Consider the following 19,873-nt stretch of genomic DNA (forward strand, 5'->3'; position numbering starts at 1 on the left):
GTGCAGTGCATTGTTGAGTGGCTAGAATGCAGTAGGCGGAAACTCCCCCACAAAGTCAGGTGTTCCGCCTTGACGCGATTGGTCTCGCTCTCCCGCCGGTGCTGTACCTGGCCAGATCAGCAGCATCCGCCGTCGATGCTCTTTGGTCTTCCCGTTCACTCTCCTCTTTCCCTCCGCCTCTCCTGATCTTTCCTTTTCCCCAGAATCCTACCCTTTTTCTTTTCTCTTGTTTGATTGCTTTACCCTAGGTCCTGTCAATCTGACTGGGTGAAGTCCTTCTACCTTAATTTCTTCTCCTCTTCCCCCGTTACGCCAGCTCTCGCCAGAATGCCTCTGGAGGCTCGTGTGAAATCTGTCCTATCCGGCGACACGGTGGTGCTGTCGCATATCACCAATCCCGGCCAGGAACGCGTCCTCAGTCTGGCATATGTCTCAGCGCCCAGGCTGCGCAGAGAAGGCGATGAGGTAAGTCGAATTGTCTCAGAATACGGTGCTCGATCGTCGGTCGGATCACCTTTCCTCTTCCGCTGGTTGCCCGCATATGTGTCCTTTGCATTGAGGCAGTGAACTCGGTCTCATTTGAACTTCTATTCGTACCCCATTGCCATACGTTGTGATGTCAAAATTCACTTCAAAATAAGATACAGCATCATTTGCTAATCTGAATTGATGAATTCCTGCAGCCATACGCTTTCCAGTCCCGCGAATTCCTCCGTGAACTCCTCGTCGGCAAAGTAGTGCAATTCCAAATCCTGTACACCATCCCCACCGGCGCCAAGCGTGACTACGGCACAATCAAACTCCCCACCTTCGAGGTCTCTGTGCCGGATATCAGCGTGCAAGAAGGATGGACTCGTGTTCGTGAAGAGGCTGGTAAGCGCAGCGATGAGTCCGAGGAAACCCTCGCCTACCTCGAGCGGCTGCGTGCTTTGGAAGACCACGCCAGGTCGGAAGGCAAGGGAACCTGGGCTGGCTCCGACAAGGGTCACACTGAAACCAGCTATGAGCTGTCAGACGCCAAGTCCTTGGTTGACGAATGGAAGGACAAGCATCTCGAGGGTATTGTCGAGAGAGTTCTGAACGGTGATCGCTTGGTCCTTCGCTTGCTGCTTTCGCCAGAGGAACATCTGCAGGTCGTCGCTGCCATGGCTGGTGTCCGGGCGCCTGCGGCCAAGCGGGTGACTGCTGACGGCAAGGAGCAGGCAGCCGAGCCGTACGGAGACGAGGCGTTCCAGTTTGTGGAATCCCGTATTCTGCAGCGCAAGGTTCAGGTGTCTCTGCTTGGTGTCACCCCCCAGGGTCAACTGATCGCCAGTGTCCTCCACCCCAACGGAAATGTTGCCAAGTTCTTGCTCGAGGCTGGTTTGGCCCGCTGCCATGATCACCACTCAGCCCTCCTGGGTACTGAGATGGCTGCTTTCCGCCGCGCCGAGAAAGCTGCCAAGGATGCCAGAGTCGGCTTGTTTACCGGTCTCGTCGCGTCCAAGGGTCCTGCAGGCGGGGCCGCTGAGGACTACACCGTCAGCCGTGTGTTGAATGCCGACACTCTGTTCATCAGGAACAAGGCTGGTCAGGAGAAGAAGATCAGCTTGAGCAGTGTCAGACAGCCAAAGCCTTCCGATCCCAAGCAGGCGCCCTTCGCTGCCGATGCTAAGGAGTTCGTTCGCAAGAGGCTCATTGGCAAGCACGTTAAGGTTACTGTCAACGGCAAGAAGCCTGCCACAGAGGGTTACGAGGAGCGAGACGTCGCCACCGTTGTGCAAGGAAACACCAATATTGCTCTTGCGCTGGTCGAGGCGGGTTACGCTTCCGTGATCCGTCACCGCCAGGACGATGACGACCGTTCGCCGGAGTACGACAGCCTGATGCTCGCTGAGGCTGAGGCTCAGTCCGAGGGCAAGGGCATGTGGTCGCCCAAGCCACCCAAGGCCAAGCAGTATCAAGATTACTCCGAGAGCCTCCAGAAGGCCAAGATGGAAGTCTCGATCCTTCAAAGGCAGAAGCGGGTGCCGGCCATTGTCGACTTCGTCAAGTCCGGCTCGCGCTTCACTGTGCTTGTGCCTCGCGAGAACGCCAAGCTCACCCTCGTTCTGTCCGGTATCCGTGCTCCGCGCTCTGCTCGTAACCCCAACGAAGCCGGTGAGCCCTTCGGTCAGGAGGCACATGACCTGGCCAACAGACGCTGCTTGCAGCGTGACGTTGAGATTGACGTCGAGACCATCGACAAGGTCGGTGGATTCATTGGTACCCTGTACGTGAACAAGGAGAACTTCACCAAGATTCTGCTCGAGGAGGGTTTCGCTACTGTTCACGCTTACTCCGCTGAGCAGTCCGGTCACGCCACCGAATATTTCGCTGCGGAGCAGAGGGCTAAGGAAGCTCGCAAGGGACTCTGGCACGACTGGGATCCTAGCAAGGATGTCGAAGAGGAGGAAGAGGCGGTCAACAGCAGCAACGGTGCTGAAGTTGAGGATGTTCAGCGCCGCAAGGATTACCGCGATGTGATGGTCACTTATGTCGACCCGACCAACGGTCGCCTCAAGATTCAGCAGATTGGCACCGGTACCTCGGCCCTCACCGAGTTGATGAGTGCCTTCCGCTCTTTCCACATTAATAAGGCCAACGATACTCCCCTGCCTGGACCTCCCAAGGCCGGCGACTTCGTGGCGGCCAAGTTCAGCGAAGATGGGGAATGGTACCGTGCTAAGGTTCGTCGCAACGACCGTGAGAAGCAGCAGGCGGAGGTCTTATATATCGACTTCGGTAACTCCGAGGTTCTTCCCTGGTCTCGTCTGCGACCCCTGAGCCAGCCTCAGTTCTCTGTTCAGAAACTTCGCCCTCAGGCTGCTGATGCGGTCCTCTCTCTGGTTCAGCTCCCCGGCTCCGAGGACTACCTGCAAGATACTGTGAGCTTCATCGAGGAGCAAGTTTATAACCGTGAGCTTGTGGCCAACGTGGACTACGTCTCTCCCGAAGGCACCTTGCATGTGACCCTTCTGGACCCCACCGAGTCGAAGAATCTGGACCACAGCATCAACGCGGACATTGTTCGGGAGGGTCTGGCGATGGTCCCGCGGAAGTTGAAGGCTTGGGAGCGCGCTGCTGCTGATACCTTGGCTCACCTTCGTGTGATGGAGGATGAAGCCAAGCAGGAGCGACGCGGTATGTGGGAGTACGGTGACCTGACTGAGGACTAAGCTCGCGGGACTTTTCTTTATTTGGATTGACTGTACAAATATTGCGCAGCTGGTGCTTTTTTTACGTTTGATTCCCACGGGCGACGAACTGTAAGGTCCTGATCGGGCTGTCTAATTCGCCCAAAATTTATTTTGATGTGACCTACTAGGCTAGTCTAGCATACTCCCTCACTTTTTTATCTCTGGTTGAAGGATACCAAAAAGGAGAAATCAAAACTGATGACGTTCTTGTTTGTTTCACGGGCGATAACTATATTCTCTGCAGTCTGCATAAGTTGGACCCTGGGTGCATAGATGACATAACCCGGCAATTGTGAGTCTTCCGGGCATCCGAAACTTTGTTTTGCGGTGATGGAGAGAGTCCACTGCACAGCAAGACAAATCTGTTGTTCAGCCCAACCCGCTGGTCTGGTTACTCCAATTCGCTCCTTCGTCGGCGACTTTGTTTTGTGTGTTGGGCTATAATTCTCGCAGGCGTGTTCAATTGCTCTTGGTATCGCAATCATTTCTCTACGCGCCGGGTTTAAGGCAAACCCGCGAAGATCCGATCGATCCCCGAGCGCAGCTCTCGTAAAGACGACCCACTCTAGATCCTATAGCCTTGTTTCATTATTTCAACATTCTTTCTCTATCTTACCAACTATCCACCCCTGACGAAACCAATACTTACATTCCAAAATGCCTTTCTGGGGAAGCAAATCGACGCCGACTAAGGCGGAGAGCGACGCCAGCTCGAATGACGCAACCGATCCTAAGAACGACCCGGTCGCTGCGGCATCGCAGGCGGCGGGCACGGCCTGGCTCGCGGGCCATCTCCACCACCTGACGGAAGACCAGGAGCAGAAGCTGGAAGAGTTCAAGAAGCTGTGCGAGCAAAATGGATACTATAGGCCGGAGCGGGATGGCGAGAAGGCTACTCACGCCGATGCGACGATGCTGTATGTATTCGTCTTCTACCCTCTCCCCCCTTATACGCACCCTTTGCCACAACGGCAGACAAGAAAGACACTGACATCGGGACCTCGGTTTATAGGCGCTTCCTTCGCGCACGCAAGTTCGACATCGATGGTGCTTGGGGACAGTTCAAGGATACCGAGGATTGGCGCCGCGAGAACGCCATTGAGTCGTTGTATGAGAACATCGAGGTGGATTCATATGAAGCTGCTCGGCGGATGGTTCGTTATCTCTCCAATGGTTGAAAGCGTGTTGAAGGTGAATATGGTAGCTGACAGTGGTCTGCTCACTACAGTATCCCCAATGGACCGGCCGTCGTGACCGTCGCGGTATCCCTGTCTATGTGTTCGAGATCCAGCATTTGAACAACAAGAATATGGCCGCGTACAAATCTACCCTCTCCACTGAGACCCAACAGTCTTCGAAGGTTCCTGAACGGTTGCTACGTCTCTTCGCCCTTTACGAGAACCTCCTTCGCTTTGTCATGCCCTTGTGCTCGCAGCTGTCTCGCCCCAATCCGGAGACGCCCATCACTTCGTCCAACAACATCGTCGATGTCAGCGGAGTAGGATTGAAGCAATTCTGGGACCTTAAGGGTCACATGCAAGATGCCAGTGTATTGGCGACCGCTCATTATCCTGAGACTCTAGACCGGATCTTCGTGAGTTGTTCTCTGCATAGCATATGGAGAGGCATTGCTAATATGAAGTCAATGTAGATCATCGGCGCCCCTTCTTTCTTCCCCACTGTCTGGGGCTGGATCAAGCGCTGGTTTGACCCGGTCACCACGTCCAAGATCTTCATTCTCTCGGCTGCAGAGGTGAAGCCGACCCTGACGAATTTCATGGATCCCTCCAGCATCCCCAAGCAATATGGTGGCGACTTGGACTGGAAATGGGGCGACATGCCCAATCTCGATGAAGAGGCCCGCCAGGTCGTCGGCGCCCTCGAAACTCCAGCCGCTGAGGGCGAAACCAAGCCCAGCTTCATCAAGGGCCCCGTTCTGTTCAACGGCGACACCATCGAGGTCCTCGGCAAGGTCAATGGCGAGAGTCGGAAATCCACCCTCCCTGCGGGTACCCTCGCGCAGCAAGGCGAGCCCGCTGCTATCCCGGTTGAAAAGGCTGCCGCGCAAGAGACTTCTGACGCAGCCACTGAGGACGAGAAGGTGGCTGCCGTGCAAGAAGACGCCGCCGCCCTCAAGTCAGAGGCTGAGACGGCCACGAACACCGTTGCCGCTTGAGTTTATCCCATCTGACCTATTTCTCTCGTTCCGACTATAATATCCTTCTTTCTCAGCCAATTTTTCTTCGCTTCATCTTTCATCAAGACATTCATCAACACACTAATAAAGCACCATATGAGGCGTCATTCGGATCGAATTGGATAATTTCATAGAAGATTTCTGCGCTGCATTTCATAAACCGGGCTTGTTTGAAGAGACGACCAGTACAATTTAAGTTCATCAAACGGGCTAACGATTGATCAGAGCCTGGTCTGACCTGACTCAGACCGATTGCTCAGTCTACATCTGGCACTTCTCTATTTCTCCATCAGTCCATACTCTAGCGGCTGGGGTCTTTGCCTGGTATATATTGGCAAACTTATACTTCGTTATAACATTTCTGTTTAAGATGCTTTGAGAACTGAGATACAGACATTTATTCTCATCTGGGTTTATCTCGGATTCAGTGTTGCGGTTTCTGTCGTTAGGCTTCGCTTCGGGATATTTGCCAGATAATTACTGATCCAGAGAGATAATACAATGGTTAAAGGATCAGAGGTAGAACTGTGAATGCTCAAACCCACTCAGTAGGTGTCTTGTTTCCAATGAGCCGTAGCCGGTAATGCATGGGGATCGCAAGAGCGAGGGCTAGACTAGCCGCAAAGGTCAGTCGGCCATCACCGCCCGCAGCTCATCCTCCCCGGATAGCGTCACCCACCTGCTATTTATTACTGCATAACAACAACACCAGCCGCCTGTAACCCCTCAATGACCGCCCAAGAGTCCCGGTCATAACCATGTGGCTACAGGCGACGCTCCTCTTGCTCGCCTCGTGCGTTCCCTCCAGCTCGGCCATCTATATCGATGAGGTCGGCCATATCGATTACCACCACGCGCTTCTCGGCCTTCCCACCTCCCAATCGACCTTCTTCCTCAAACCCTCCGCCTCGTCCGATGCTTCCCTCCTCTATACCCTCTCTGAGGACTCTCTCCTCGGCGCCGTGAATCCCAAAGATGGATCTCTGGTTTGGAGACAGAACCTCTCGCAACCCGCCCTCCCCGCCGACCAGGGCGGCGTTTCCGGTCTCCTACGAGCCTCCGAAGGAACAAACGCTGTGGTCGGTGCGTTGGGGGACTATGTCTCCTCATGGACTGCTCTCGATGGAAAATTGATTTGGGAAAAGTGGTTTGCGGATGAGAAGATAGCGGATCTCGAGCTTCTGGAGCTTGAAGATGCCAGTGCCGCGCCGTCAGCTAAAGACACTGTGGCGCTATTCAGTGGAAAGGCCGGTGTCGTTCGCAGACTCGATGGTAATACAGGCCAGGTCAAGTGGGAATACAAGGATGAAAGGTTCGATTTCAAACCCTGCGTTCCCTCTCCTCTAAAAATGCCGGGTGGTTGCTGTTGCTGACTGCTAGAGCTCTCATGATAGTGGAGACATCCCGCTGCAGCTGTCGTCCTCGTCCACGGAAGTTTTCTACATCGCCCTGCAAGCATCGGCGCGGAAGGGCTATCGGATCCGCGTGGTTTCGCTGGATCCCCTGACTGGCCTTCATACCCAGCAGCAAATCCTGAGCTCGGAGAACGAGGTGTCCGGTCCCCAGTCCGTTGTCTTCGTCGGCGCCAACACGGCCGCGCCTGTGATCGTGTGGTCTGACGCCGCGCACAAGACGCTGAAGGTCAACATCATTGGCACTAAGCAGGTGCAATCCTTCGATATTGAGAACACAAGCGGCGAGAGTATCCGGTCGATCGCCGTCCACACCCCGAAGAAGCTGGAATCGCTGCCCCATTACCTGGTGCACTACGAGACAGACTCGGCCACTTGGGCGGAGGTATACCACGTTGATCTGAAGACTTCTGCCATTTCCAGGGCGTATGAGCTGCCCCGGTTGCAGGGATGGTCTGTCTTCTCCACGAGCAACAAGGACGCCAACGTCTACTTCACCCGCATCACGCAGTCGGAGACTACCGTCGTTTCTTCGGTCTCGCATGGAATCCTGGGAAGATGGCCTCACCAGTCGCCTCCGCTGGAAGAGGCGGTGCACGCCGTCTCGGAAGTTGTGACCAAGGGTGATTCGGTTGCCGTTCGGTCCGCAACTGCTCTCGTCTCCGGGGACTGGCAGTTGATCCGCGGCGGTCAGGTCGAATGGACGAGGTACGAGGCCTTGGCGGGCGCCTTGGCTGCTTCGTGGGTTGAGACGGACGGCTCAGAGGACTTAGTTCATCAGCTCGAAGTCGAAGGCCATGAGAGCGTCTACAAGGCTTACATCCACCGCGTCAAGCGCCATGCTAGAGACCTCCAGCATCTCCCTGAGTGGCTCAAGGACCTCCCGAAGCGCATTGTGACCAGCATTCTCACTGACGAGGTCTCTAACCTTGACAGCTTTGGGATCTCTAAGCCTGTCATCGTTGCCGCGAAGAACGGTCGGGTCTATGCGTTGGATGCCGGGAAACATGGTGCCGTGTCTTGGGCTGTGAAGGCTGCTGAGAAGGACTCGTGGGATGTGAAGGCGATCGTGGCTCAACCAGGATCCGCCACTATCTACGCCGATGATGGTAGCTCTGTCACTCTGGATGTCACGTCTGGCGCGATCCTCGCTCGTACTCCTGGCACCACTACCAAGGTCCGCGCCGTTGCCGTCATTGACGATGGCTCTGCTCCAGTCACTATCGGCATTCGTGAGGATGGTACCCCGTTGGATTCCCTCGACTTTCCTGGGTTCTTTGTCACCCAGAGTAACGACGGCCGAGTGTTGGGATGGGCCGCTAGGGACAACAAGACCCCCGTCTGGCAGTTCCTCCCTCCCCATGGAGAGAAGATCGTGTATGCTACTGCACGCCCCGCTCACGACCCTGTGGCGTCGATCGGTAAGGTTCTGGGTAACCGCTCTGTTCTCTACAAGTACCTGAACCCCAACCTCGCCCTCATCACCACCGTCGGCGAGAACAGGGCGACTTTCTACCTCCTCGATGCTGTCTCTGGCCGCGTCCTGCACACTTCCGTCCAGAAGGGTGTTGACACCACGCAACCGATTGCCTCCACCATCTCCGAGAACTGGTTCGCGTACTCGTTCTACGCGGACGTCATCTCCCCCTCCACATCCAAGGGCTACCAGCTCGTGATCTCGGAACTCTACGAGTCGCCAGTCCCCAACGACCGCGGGCCCCTCGACGCCGCCGCCAACTATTCCAGCCTTGCCTCCCTCCCCTCTCCGCACATCATCTCCCAGTCCTTCGTCATTCCCGAGCCCATCTCGCACATGACTGTGACTCAAACCCGCCAGGGCATCACCACCCGCAACCTCCTCTGCACCCTGCCCCACTCGAACGCGATCATCGGCATCCCGCGCCCCGTCCTCGACCCCCGCCGTCCCGTCGACCGCGACCCCACTTCCACCGAAGCCGAAGAGGGCCTGTTCAAGTACAACCCCTTCCTCGAGTTCGAAGGACGGTGGTACCTGACCCACTCGCGCAACGTCGCCGGCATCAAGAAGGTGCTGTCCAGCCCGACGCTGCTCGAGAGCACGAGCCTGATATTCGCCTTCGGCGGGGATATCTTCGCCACCCGCGCGACGCCGAGTCAGGCGTTCGACGTGCTAGGCAAGGGATTCTCCAAGCTGCAGTTGGTTCTCACCATCCTAGCCTTGAGTGCCGGCGTAACAATACTGGCGCCTATGGTATGTTCTTTCTCTTTTTTTTTTTCCTTTGCCCCAGGATATGTAAGCTAACCTTTTATTTTCTTTGGTGTAGGTCCGTAGGAAACAAATCAATATGATCTGGAAGGCGTCGTCGTAGAGTGCGGAACTAGCTGCGGGAGCTTGGCTTGGTGTGGATTGAAAGGTTCGATTTTGTGAGAAGTATAGTTGAGTGACGATGAGATAGATATATATGATTAATTCAGTTTATGATGAGAAAGAAAAAGTGGTTTTTGGCTGAGTTGCTGTTGCTGTTGGTGTAGTAGTTCTGTTAAGAGTGGTGGGTTTTGCTGAGCACATGGTTGTACACTCCGTGTTGGTTCATGGTATGCGTTGCAATGACAGTCGAGGTGCTAGAGACAGAGCTGGTTGGTTACAGGTTACTCTACTTACACTGCAATTGTTGCTTGGCCTTCCAACATATCAATTGTCACATGGCTGTGAGACAGCTAATGAAAGTTATCAATAACGCGTCGACATGGATGAACCATAACCTACAAGTACCGTCTCGTAAGGATACTGTTAGCAGAAAGAAGTAACCTACACTCAACGCTCGATGAAAAACGGAATACCGATATCAATAGAAGTTCCTCTACCTCGACTGGGCCTCAAGAACATACCCGCTCCCCGGTACCCAATCTCCCTCCACCCACGAGCCACCTCGATACCTCTATACCAGTCTCGGTGAACTAATCACTACCATTCGACGAGCTAGAACTCGAACTCGAACTCGAGCTCGACGAGCTCGACGAACTCGACTCCGAGCAGCTTCGATGCCGCCCACCGCGACGGTGCTTCTTCGTCTTCATCCTTTTGCGTCTGCAGAGAAGTGTCAGCGTACGCCCGAGGCCGATCCCCAGATCCTCAGAGAGGGATAGAGATAAGAACCTACATCTTACTCGCGAACTTCATCCCCGCCGCCCCGGCCAACGCCCCTCCCGCCGTGCCGAGAAACCCACCCCCGAACTTGCGGCCCAGAATCCCACCGGCTGCTGCACCGGTGACGGTGCTTGCTAGTCCTTTTTCGGTTGTTGGGGCTGGGCCTGCAGCTGAGGGGTTTGAAGGGGCTGGTGGTGGTGGAGGAGGAGGAGGAGGAGGGGGGGGTGGACACCCCTGCGGAGCGTAATACGAAGCGCTTTCGCCTTGGAGCATTTGCAATTGGGGTTGCGAGGGATGGGTATACGGTGCGTTGTTGTCCCGATACTCTGTGTAGGGCGTGTTGGGCTCGGAGTAGGCGGTTACTTGGCCTCCGGTCATGGTGAGAGGGATATTTGCTCGGTGGATGTATGGGGAGTTGTTATTGGGGTAAGGGGGGTTGGATTGCGGGGTGTAGGTATGCTGGATCAGGGGGTTCAGCATACTGGGCTGTCTTTTTTTGGTGTGCGTGCTATGGGGGTTTGGCTACTTACTGCGGGCTGTTGCTGGTATTGCTGGTCAGGTTGGCTCTGTCCTGGGAAATTATATCCTGCATGGTTTTGCGGGTCGGAGGCGCTGGGTTGCTGGCTGTAGTAATTGGATTGGGGTTGGGCGTAGTAATTGCTGTAGTTGGGGTTAGACATAATGATGGTATTGGTTTGGTTGTTGGGGGTTGGATGGGTGTTCCGTGTGTGGGAGGGGAGTTGCAACGTTGGTGGTATTGGTTGTAGTATATCTTGTGGTGGTATCGGGATGACTAGCTGTCAGGCAGTGTTAGTACTTGGGGAGATGGTGGAAGGTAGGAGGATGGGTAGCGGTTGCCCTGTTTTGACTGAGCAGCTTGCCCCTGTATATGCAGTCCGCGTATGACATAGTGTTGTCCGGATGAAAAGGCATCATTGATACCAGTGATGGGTTGCGGTAGCTGACCAACAGGCGTGGCAGGGGAGTGTAAATTGCTGACGAGACTAAGATTTTCTTCCACTTTTGTTCAAAGGAATTTTGGACATGTACGTCGAGAGTGGTTGTAGTCATTCACACTGCAAGGTCATGTTAAGTCGAATAGACGAAACTTCTGTCAGGGTCGTTCTCGATGCTCTAGGCTTTACTTCCTGCCAGATGGTGGGCTATGCTGCCTCTAGTAGCTTGTGTATATGCACAGACAATATCCTAGCTGTGAACCAGATAGTCTTGAGCGAAAAGTGAAGATATTGACATAGAGGGGTGAGGAGAAAGCATATCTACATCTACATAGATAGAACCTGCGACACGATGATGGATATAAAGACACATTGGTGATTGAGGAACGACAAGCTTCGCTTCGATAGCAAAGAGCCAGCTCGTCTTTGAAGTAGACCTCGAAGTAGTAGCCATGTCTCTCGAAATGGGTAATAGGCAGCCAGAGGTGAACGAGAGCCAGTTTGCATCGTATGTAGCTGAAGCCAGCCCAGCCCACATCTGCCTCCTTCTCTTCTCCCTCTTCCTCTTCTTCTCCTCTTTCCCTTCCTTCTCTTTTACTTCATACCCCATCTATGTTCCTACCATGATGCTAATTGTGATTGCCGTCACAACGATCATCGTCTTTTTCATCGTCACCTTCATAGGTAAGCGTCTCTCTTACTGTATGGTGTGAGACACAAAACTAACCACTTCTACTAGTGAGTACAGTTTACCTCAACCTGTCACTTGATCCTATGCCCTGAATACAGGGTGAACCTCATCCAGATTTGTCTTGAAAACTTCACACACAGGCTGTCTAACTTATAAACCTAGACCAAGAACTTCAGAACCGCCCCCACCGAATCTGATACCCTGAATCCTGTACCCCAAGATGCCACCCCGCCGTAACCCCTTCATGATTCTTCAGTAAGTGCTCCATTTAGAAAGTATAGCTAGATCAGCAGTGCTGGATATTGATGAGGCACGCAGGCTCATCGAACTCAAGGCAGTCGTCGAGGCCATGCTGTCCGATCTTGAAGCTGATTGGGCACGCGGACATCGCAGCAGGACCGATCTTGAGGAAATGCACAGCTTCAGAAATCTCCTGGCGCACGTTTGTCGTGAAATAGAGGTGCGGCAGAGAACGGGCCCTGGACTTCCCAAGCTCTAGTGTGGTGTTTACCCGGAGATCATGGCATTTATCAGGGGTGGTGGCCCGGGTTCCTCTATTGCTGGTGTTGTTGGGTGGTCTGGATGCTTTGCATGTTGGCTGGATCTGTGGCTTTTACACTATGAGATTCATCTAGAAATGGAATATGTTGCTGTCTAAGTGTACTGGACTGAGTGGTTTTGGTTAACGTACATCTCTGGGATGATGAGGTCTTGCGTTTATATCTGTTTTACTTTCTGGCTGGAAGGTAGGGGTATATTCTCGTGTAGGCTGGCAGTAAGTTGTGCTCAGATTCCCAATGAGCTTCGAGACTCTATTGACTTCACCGAACCTGAAATCCTACTGTTGTAAGTGAGCGGTAGTAGTATCCGCACGGCAGTGAATTGAGACATTTCATTGTAAAACATGATCAGGCACGTTGTTCACTGAGGCTGGGGATAAGTGTAAACAGACCGCTGCCTAGAAGGTGAATAACACGTATGTTTCAAGCAACTCCTTGTGAAGGACAAAACTGCCTACAACCATGGATCCAGCTAGACCTTACCTTCCACATCTCGAGTCTCTCACCCCCATCACCATCCTTTCCATCACCACCTCTCCAACCCGGACCCCGCTGCATCGTCAACATTTCAAACGTCATGACACACTCCAGTAAGTCCCCCTCTTGCTGCACCAAGTAGGAAAATGAACTAATACTCGATCCCTATGTCCCCAGACAGCGTAAGCACACACCTAGTCCGGCAACCACCTCGAGCCTCAACAGCCAAACCCATCATCCCAACCAAGACCAAGACCAACGCACGCTAACACATCCAGCAGAAGAAACCCCCCAAGTCCTCCGGCTCCGGACTCGGGCCTTCACCGACCGAGTCCAGAAACCATCTGGGTGGAACTCGTCGCACCCCCAACGCAAACGCCAGCTTCGTTCTCCTTCTTTCCGCATAGTGAACCGGGAAATGAAGACAGAAAATAGCCATAGCCACCAGAGCTCCTATGCCCCCCTCGCTCCGTCTCAGTCTGCAGTTCCTCCGCCTGCTACGACTAAGACTACTGCCCCCCAGCCAGTGGCTCTTCACCCTACCGTATCGGTACCTTTTACACCTCCACCCTGGTCTCAGCCCCTGTCCGCAGCCAGCCCTTCAAAACAGAAGACCAAGGTATGGAACAAACACCCAGCCGGCAGTGAGACTCTCTGCAGAATGCTGATATATCGGTTTCCCCCAGGACCTGAGTCCGGCTGTGCTTACGCACCCGGCTACGGCGACGGAGTTGATCAGAGCCGGCGAGCGCCTCAAGGTAAGTTTGATAATCACCTTGCCCTGGTATGGAAGGCCCTGAGATCGACACTGACGAAGAAAAAAAACTTAGATGCGCGAAGAGCTTCTAGACCGTGGCTACAACGTGCCGAACGATCTGTTCCAGGAGCAGCGGCAGCGGCAGCAACACCAGGGAAAGAAGACAGAAAATGAAGATGAGGACGACGACGAGGAAAAAGAACCGCACAACCTCACCCCGGGCCAGAAGCTGCGGCGCGCCGAGCTGTCCATCGATATCGAGGAAGAGAAAGGGCGGCTGAAGTCGTGCCAAACCGCGGCCGAGGCGGCGAAGGCGGCTTTCGTGGCTGCCGAAAAGGCGTTCCGGAAGGCCAAGGACCATCACCGGGTCTGCGCGAAAGAGCTGCGGCAAGCGAGAAGCCGGTTGGACAAATTGTCGAAGATGTACCGGGCTGTCTAGGGCTGGGTTGGTGATTGCTCCCTGGCTTGAGCATTGCTTGGGGCATTTATGCTGGTTTTTTTCTGGTTCATTCTCTTGTTCTTTTGAGCCTTGGTTCTGTCTGTGAGCAGAAGTTCGACATGATTCTTTATTTCTTCCAGAAGGTCGTATATACAGAGCGAGCTTCCTACTAGTCTCCCCCGAAGAGGGCACTATGCCGGTTCATCTCCCCCTCGGATTCATGCCCGTGAACAGCAGTCGTCACCTCCGTCGTGATCTCCCACTGGATCTCTTTCACGATCCGCACGTTGCCGTTCTCGGCGAGTTCGATCTCGTCCTGCAACTGGGTGAGTCCTTCTTTCCGTCGTGCCCGCGTGCTTTCCCGGGTATAATTGTAGGTGTAGTTCTGCATGTAGCGACGCGCGAGACTGCTATGCTCGCCGATCAGGCGGGGCGCATAACGACGGAGGAGATGACGGATGAACGGTAAGCAGGGGCAGATGATGATGAAGTTGGCTTCGATATTACTATATATTGCTGGGAGGTAAGCGATGGATCCGACTTGGTCAAGACACCGTGGGAGGGATTGAGCTTACATCCACAAGTCCGGCCAGCCGATGCTATAGGTCGGATCGCTAGAGTTTAGGAAAGGGATAAGGGTTATCAAACGAATGACCCCGGTCACCAAGGTTCTGCCAATTGGGTCAGTTTGTCGTCTCTCAAAACCTAGGAAATGGCATCAGTGAAATGACTCACGCGCAACCAACCATGAACATGAAGAGCAACCCTATCTTCTGTATCGTTGGCATGTTCAAACCTATGACTGTGGGGACTGGAAATAGAATCAATGCAACGTCTGTGATGATATTCAACACTGCGGTGGCGACGTAAAGTGCGTACTGGTCGATGCAGTAGCCCGTGAGTCCTGGACTCCATGCCTTCTGGATGGGGTGGCAGCCGAAAATGAATGCGAAGATCAGGGCTACGCTGTAGCTGCTGACGATGAAAGCGAGAGTGGATAACGCCCATTGCTGGTAGCGTTCTTGACATAGGATGCGGTAGTAAAGAATGATCAGGCTTATCTTAGCGAGTGCAAGCGCTGGGACGTAGATGATGGCTGCTGTGAGGACGACCTGCGTGGTGGTATGAGATAGCTGTGGGGGTCCATAGAGGGGTGAATAGTAACCTTGATGTATGATTCATATATTGCTGGAGAAAGATTCCAGATGTGAAGGCCCATGCCTCCGTGACGGTAGCCGTCTGTGGAAAGAGATTGTTGATTAGAGAGGGACGGACACTGGGTCGGTACGATGGAAGACGTACAAAGTGAGCATGCCTGAGTTCCTAAGGCGAACAGCTGTATTTGGTGCCAGATTAGCAGAAGGCATTGCTTTGCATTGTGATGCGTTTGCCTACCCAGGCCAGAATGATCGATCCTGTTTATAGTCAGTCTCCATCCAACCCACTCGGCTCACCACCAAGACATACCGTCGTCCCATCCGAACTTGTGCAGCAACTGTGCCTTGGTAAATACTCGCACAGCGAGACAGCTTGTACTCAGGGTCAGACCGACGGCGATAATCGCCACATTGGCCCTGTATAAGTGAGGATTGGAGTAGTCGAAGTCGTACGTCTGTCCTGGCGGAGGCTCAGCCGCTGTGACATTGGCCATACTGCGTATGTTGGACAGATCCCGGCTATCATTCACTACTCGGTGTCATGCTGTTCTCCGAATTGCTGACACTGTGGGACGATGGACATTGCCTCAAAACCGAGCACGTTTCCAGCCTGTCATGGTGGCACAGCCTGGATAAATGGTATAAGTCTCGAGACCGGGAAAAAGGAACGCGTTGCTTCGAATCCTTGAACCTGCGACTAGTCGCTCCTTTCATTGCGAATGCAGATCTAAGGATTTAGTTGGCCAGGGATATGATCGGGCTTTGAAGCAGGTCCGAAATCGAGTCTTCCGGGTATTCCTGAGCGACCGACTAATGACCGTAGCTCGTCTAGGGCAACAGACACAGGGGGAGCCTTAGATCGAGACAAGCTCCACCCTGGTGCTAGGATCATATGGCGCCAGAATAGATGGAGGTGGAGCGGATCTGGAGACAGCACGAGCCGCCGTTGATGGACGATCCCGCTTAGCGGCCATAGTCTCTTTTAGTCCATGACACCAGACAGGGATCTCGACATTTAGGAGACTTAGGAGATGTCTCGCCTTTTTCTCTTACTTCATCGCTTCTACACATTCATTTGTGTCCTTTATTGTTGAGAGAAAGATCCCCGAGGCTAAATCCCCGTTTCTCTCTGGAGTATTATTCCCGATTCCGCACATTGAAAGAAGTCAAAGCTAATGTCATGTCTTTAACCAGATCACCTTGTCATCTAACAATGAGACAACCTTCAAGACACTGTCTTCGCATCATCGGGCTGGCATCATACTGAGCAGATTGATACCAATAACCGTGACCGGGGCTGGACGACACCTCCCTGTGCCTCCTCCCAGTTGTGACCGGTCACATTAGCCCTTCGCTCTCCTGGCCCATTCCTTGTTGCTTTACGTTGCCTCCGCTTTCAACCCCACATTCGAAACCAATTCACAAGCTTATTGCGGTATTCCATCCGAGGAGCCAGTGCCCACTAAAGCCACCCCGGGAGTCCCACTTGGGGGCTTACGGACAGGCGGCCCGCGGATTGAGAGACCACAAGCCAGCCATCCATTGTTGCGAATTGCGAGATCAGACTTTCTGGCACAGTCTCCCATCAGGCCTGACAACCAGGCCGGGATGTTCGGTCTTTCAACCAAAGCTCTCACAAATTAATGATCTCTCGCTTGGGCAAGAAATCCCGCATGTTATCCAAGAGGCTCCACCGACTCTGCTGCCTGCTCAGTCTTTCGTGCACCATTCCTGCTCCATCCATCTACCTACTATTGGCGGCTTGCATGGATCGGCATGTTACTACAAGCACTGATCGGGAGTGCTCCTGGCCTACAGAGTACCTTACCTTCGTGCTCCGCACAATGAAATTGCAATCAAACCTTAGCGCATACCTCGTCGTGGCTAGTCCTAGCATCGTACCACTCGACCTCATACAGAATAGATGCTTGCTCGGAGTAGCTCCTCAAATGACCATGGAAGCCAATTGCTTTCGCAGCCGAACAATAGCCGGCAGGCTTGGGTTCAACTATAAGAAGCAGTGAGCCGCTTAGAGAGCGATGGCGAGAATCGTCAAGCGTCTGCCAACCGAGATTCACAATGAAGGCCTCTACCGCATTAGCACCCCTCCTCGGCTTCTTGCCTGAAGCCTCTGGGTCAAATTCCACCGCCTGCGTGAGTTGTCTAGCAATTGGTACATCAAAGCGCAAGCACAGCTAATGCTCAGGTTTCCCAGTGTTCCGCACTTCAAGCCACCTCCCTCCGGGACCATGTTACCTTCCCCAACAGTGTGGCCTACAATGAGTCCGTGACATCTTATTTCGCTGTGAATGCTCAGCTACGCCCCTCGTGCATTGTCCAGCCACACACCGCAGATGATGTTTCGCTTGCCGTCTCGACTCTGGTGCAGGCAGGTGAGTCGCAATGCAAGTTTGCAGTGCGCAGTGGCGGCCACACTACGTGGGCCGGTGCAGCAGACATCGAGCAGGGTGTCACCATTGACCTCTCGATGATGAACAGCACGACATACCATGCAGACAAGGGCCTGGCATCCATCCTGCCCGGCTCACGGTGGCAGGCAGTATACAAGGCCCTTGATCCTTACGGAGTGACCGTGCCCGGTGGCCGTGGCGGACCCGTGGGCGTCGGTGGATTCCTGATCGGAGGTATGTACATGCAAGCTACCCACCCACACCCATCTAGCAAGCCACATCTAACTTCACATCCAAAGGTGGAAACACCTTCTACACGGCGCGCGTGGGCTTCGCATGCGACAACGTCGAGAACTTCGAGGTAGTTCTCGCGAACGGCTCAATCGTCGATGCCAACCGAACGAGCAACCCTGATTTGTACAAGGCCCTGAAGGGCGGGTCGATCAACTTCGGCATCGTCACCAAGTACGACCTCAAGACCCTTCCTCACGATGGACTGTGGGGCGGCTTGGTGGTGTACGACAACTCCACGACCGAGCAGCAGATCTCCGCCGCCGTGAACTTCGTAGACAACATCCACAACGACCCCTACGCGTCGTGGATCGGTATGTGGGAGTACAGCTCGACGACGGGACAGAACATCATCGCCGATGCGCTGGAATACACGAAGCCCGTCGCGTATCCGGCTGCATTCGACGAGTTTGTTGCCATCAAGAACACGACCGACACGATGCGATTCGCCACCATCTACAACCTCACCCAAGAACTGGTCCAGGCGGAGGGATATCGGTAAGCTTCCCCCCCCTCCTCTTCCCCAGTCACAAATAAAACGTGTTTCTGACAGAATCCAGCGATATCTTCACAACCGGCACCTACCGCAACGACGCCGAGGTCCTCCGCAAGGCCATCGCGCTGCACAACGAGAACATCGAGAAGGCCAAGGCCGAGGCCCAAAGCGAGTCCTGGTCTATGGACACCATCGTCCAGCCCTGGCCGAAGCTGTTCTGGGAGCACACCGCGGCCCAGGGCGGCAACGTACTTGGTCTGGAGCGGTTCGATGAGAACCTCGTCCGTAAGCAACCCCTCCCCTAATCCCCCAAGTCCGAGCCCCCACCAAAAGACCCTCCACAAATTACTAAAAGAGAAATCGAGCAGAGGTCCTCTACGACTACTCCTGGGACGACGCAAGAGACGACGCGCTCTTCATGCGCCTGGGCCGCGCCGCGCTGACCGACCTCGACGCCTACGCCCAGTCGATCGGCGCGGCCAACGAGTACATCTACCTCAACTACGCGGACCAGTCCCAGAGCCCGCTGAGCGGGTACGGCGAGGAGAACGTCCAGTTCATCGCCCAGGTGGCCAAGAAGTATGACCCCCACGGCGTCTTCCAGACCCAGGTCCCCGGTGGATTCAAGGTCAGTGAGGTGGTGGTCTGAGCGGGACAGTGCAGCACATACTTCTACCGCCCGGCTCCTTCACAAACTGTAATATGTAACAGAAGAAAAAAGTGATTCTGTTATTAAGCTTTGAGCAAGCACAAGTGTACAACGCGATCAACAAAGCAGAATGCAGAACTTAGAATGTATATAGAGCTAGCTCCAGAAAGAAAGACGCGGGCCGGGGAGAAGGGGGGGGGGAATTAAACCCACCTCAGAGACTTTGACCAAATATCCATCATTCGCTCCCCCGAGTGAGTATTTGTAGCTGTAGTACGAAGTACTGTACCAAATGATGAGCAAGGTAGGATAGGGTAAAAGCGACAAGAAAAAGGCCTAGGGGTGGAGAGCCAAGGACCGCAAGCTGACTATCTATGCCTACCAGTAGTCACCCGGGTGCAGTAACTTACGGTTAGCACTAAGGCACTAAGAGTCAGTACTCGGCCCGAACGCCGACGCGGATTGGTCGCCTAACCTTCCGCACTTCCTTTCCATCTTTAGTGCAGTGAGCGGAAACTGAACTCGGGGAGAAATTTAGTAAAGTTGCCATTGTTGCCATTGGGACCGTCGACGATCATCCGTCTTTCATCATAGCAAAAAAATAGAAAAAAATAAAAATAAACCGGACAAGAAGAACAAAACAAGAAGACTGAATGAGCAAGCAAGAATCAGATGGTAATTAGTGTCTACAGCCATATCCATCCACCATCCATCCAGCTGCTCATTATTAACGAGGTAAACCGGCCCTGCACTGCAGAGCTCCCATATCAAAAAGGCTAAGACCCCGAGACCCTCCCGCAAGCCAAGGGCCCAGCGTCAGGGCGCAAACAAGCCTCTTTCCTCCTCCCAGGCTCTCCCACCGAAGCATCAACTGGGCAAACTGCCCCGGGCCGCAAAAGGCACGTGCATTTTCCAATCCGTCCGGGTGTGTGTAGGCTTTCCCGATTCGGAAGTGGCAGGCAACTCAGCCGAGAGGTCTAGGAGGGAGTAACTATGAGGAAAAACTGGGGAAGAACCAGTTCTGATGAAAATCCC

General features: G+C 53.9%; 8 protein-coding genes across 8 annotated transcripts; 6 read left to right on the forward strand and 2 right to left on the reverse strand.

The window, feature by feature from the left end:
* Nucleotides 1-166: 166 nt before the first annotated feature.
* Nucleotides 167-3,197, forward strand: BO95DRAFT_409438 (putative transcription factor (Snd1/p100); the record flags this gene model as incomplete). Its single annotated transcript, XM_025584140.1, has 2 exons — nt 167-465; nt 684-3,197. The coding sequence occupies exons 1-2, from the start codon at nt 328-330 to the stop codon at nt 3,195-3,197; spliced, it is 2,652 nt and encodes an 883-aa protein (XP_025444396.1). The 5' UTR covers nt 167-327.
* A 678-nt stretch (nt 3,198-3,875) lies between these two features.
* BO95DRAFT_451511 (SEC14 family lipid-binding protein) lies at nt 3,876-5,394 on the forward strand (the record flags this gene model as incomplete). The annotated part of the gene is made up of 4 exons (XM_025588080.1): nt 3,876-4,135; nt 4,231-4,372; nt 4,447-4,812; nt 4,870-5,394. The coding sequence occupies 4 exons, from the start codon at nt 3,876-3,878 to the stop codon at nt 5,392-5,394; spliced, it is 1,293 nt and encodes a 430-aa protein (XP_025444397.1).
* Nucleotides 5,395-6,094: 700 nt separating this feature from the next.
* On the forward strand, nt 6,095-9,288 carry BO95DRAFT_440928 (uncharacterized protein). The gene is made up of 3 exons (XM_025586068.1): nt 6,095-6,727; nt 6,810-9,057; nt 9,131-9,288. Exons 1-3 carry the CDS (start codon nt 6,174-6,176, stop codon nt 9,173-9,175), a joined length of 2,847 nt encoding a protein of 948 aa, XP_025444398.1. The 5' UTR covers nt 6,095-6,173; the 3' UTR covers nt 9,176-9,288.
* Nucleotides 9,289-9,786: 498 nt separating this feature from the next.
* Nucleotides 9,787-10,634, reverse strand: BO95DRAFT_429924 (uncharacterized protein; the record flags this gene model as incomplete). The annotated part of the gene is made up of 3 exons (XM_025584914.1): nt 9,787-9,938; nt 9,975-10,413; nt 10,485-10,634. The coding sequence occupies 3 exons, from the start codon at nt 10,632-10,634 to the stop codon at nt 9,787-9,789; spliced, it is 741 nt and encodes a 246-aa protein (XP_025444399.1).
* Nucleotides 10,635-11,821: 1,187 nt separating this feature from the next.
* Nucleotides 11,822-12,100, forward strand: BO95DRAFT_461629 (uncharacterized protein; the record flags this gene model as incomplete). The annotated part of the gene is made up of 2 exons (XM_025588834.1): nt 11,822-11,856; nt 11,920-12,100. The coding sequence occupies 2 exons, from the start codon at nt 11,822-11,824 to the stop codon at nt 12,098-12,100; spliced, it is 216 nt and encodes a 71-aa protein (XP_025444400.1).
* An 818-nt stretch (nt 12,101-12,918) lies between these two features.
* Nucleotides 12,919-13,798, forward strand: BO95DRAFT_71753 (uncharacterized protein). Its single transcript, XM_025592166.1, has one exon. It carries the CDS (start codon nt 13,057-13,059, stop codon nt 13,567-13,569), a length of 513 nt encoding a protein of 170 aa, XP_025444401.1. The 5' UTR covers nt 12,919-13,056; the 3' UTR covers nt 13,570-13,798.
* Nucleotides 13,799-13,911: 113 nt separating this feature from the next.
* BO95DRAFT_440929 (uncharacterized protein) lies at nt 13,912-15,884 on the reverse strand. Its single transcript, XM_025586069.1, has 7 exons — nt 15,302-15,884; nt 15,230-15,249; nt 15,137-15,170; nt 15,000-15,073; nt 14,570-14,946; nt 14,410-14,505; nt 13,912-14,340 (listed from the first exon to the last, which is right to left on the reverse strand). Exons 1-7 carry the CDS (start codon nt 15,483-15,485, stop codon nt 14,004-14,006), a joined length of 1,122 nt encoding a protein of 373 aa, XP_025444402.1. The 5' UTR covers nt 15,486-15,884; the 3' UTR covers nt 13,912-14,003.
* Nucleotides 15,885-16,805: 921 nt separating this feature from the next.
* Nucleotides 16,806-18,843, forward strand: BO95DRAFT_385039 (FAD-binding oxidoreductase). Its single transcript, XM_025583464.1, has 5 exons — nt 16,806-17,145; nt 17,207-17,636; nt 17,702-18,191; nt 18,254-18,474; nt 18,558-18,843. The coding sequence occupies exons 1-5, from the start codon at nt 17,071-17,073 to the stop codon at nt 18,836-18,838; spliced, it is 1,497 nt and encodes a 498-aa protein (XP_025444403.1). The 5' UTR covers nt 16,806-17,070; the 3' UTR covers nt 18,839-18,843.
* The last annotated feature ends 1,030 nt before the right edge of the window (nt 18,844-19,873 follow it).

Source organism: Aspergillus brunneoviolaceus, assembly GCF_003184695.1.
Source record: "Aspergillus brunneoviolaceus CBS 621.78 unplaced genomic scaffold BO95scaffold_18, whole genome shotgun sequence".
Lineage (NCBI taxonomy): Eukaryota > Fungi > Ascomycota > Eurotiomycetes > Eurotiales > Aspergillaceae > Aspergillus > Aspergillus brunneoviolaceus.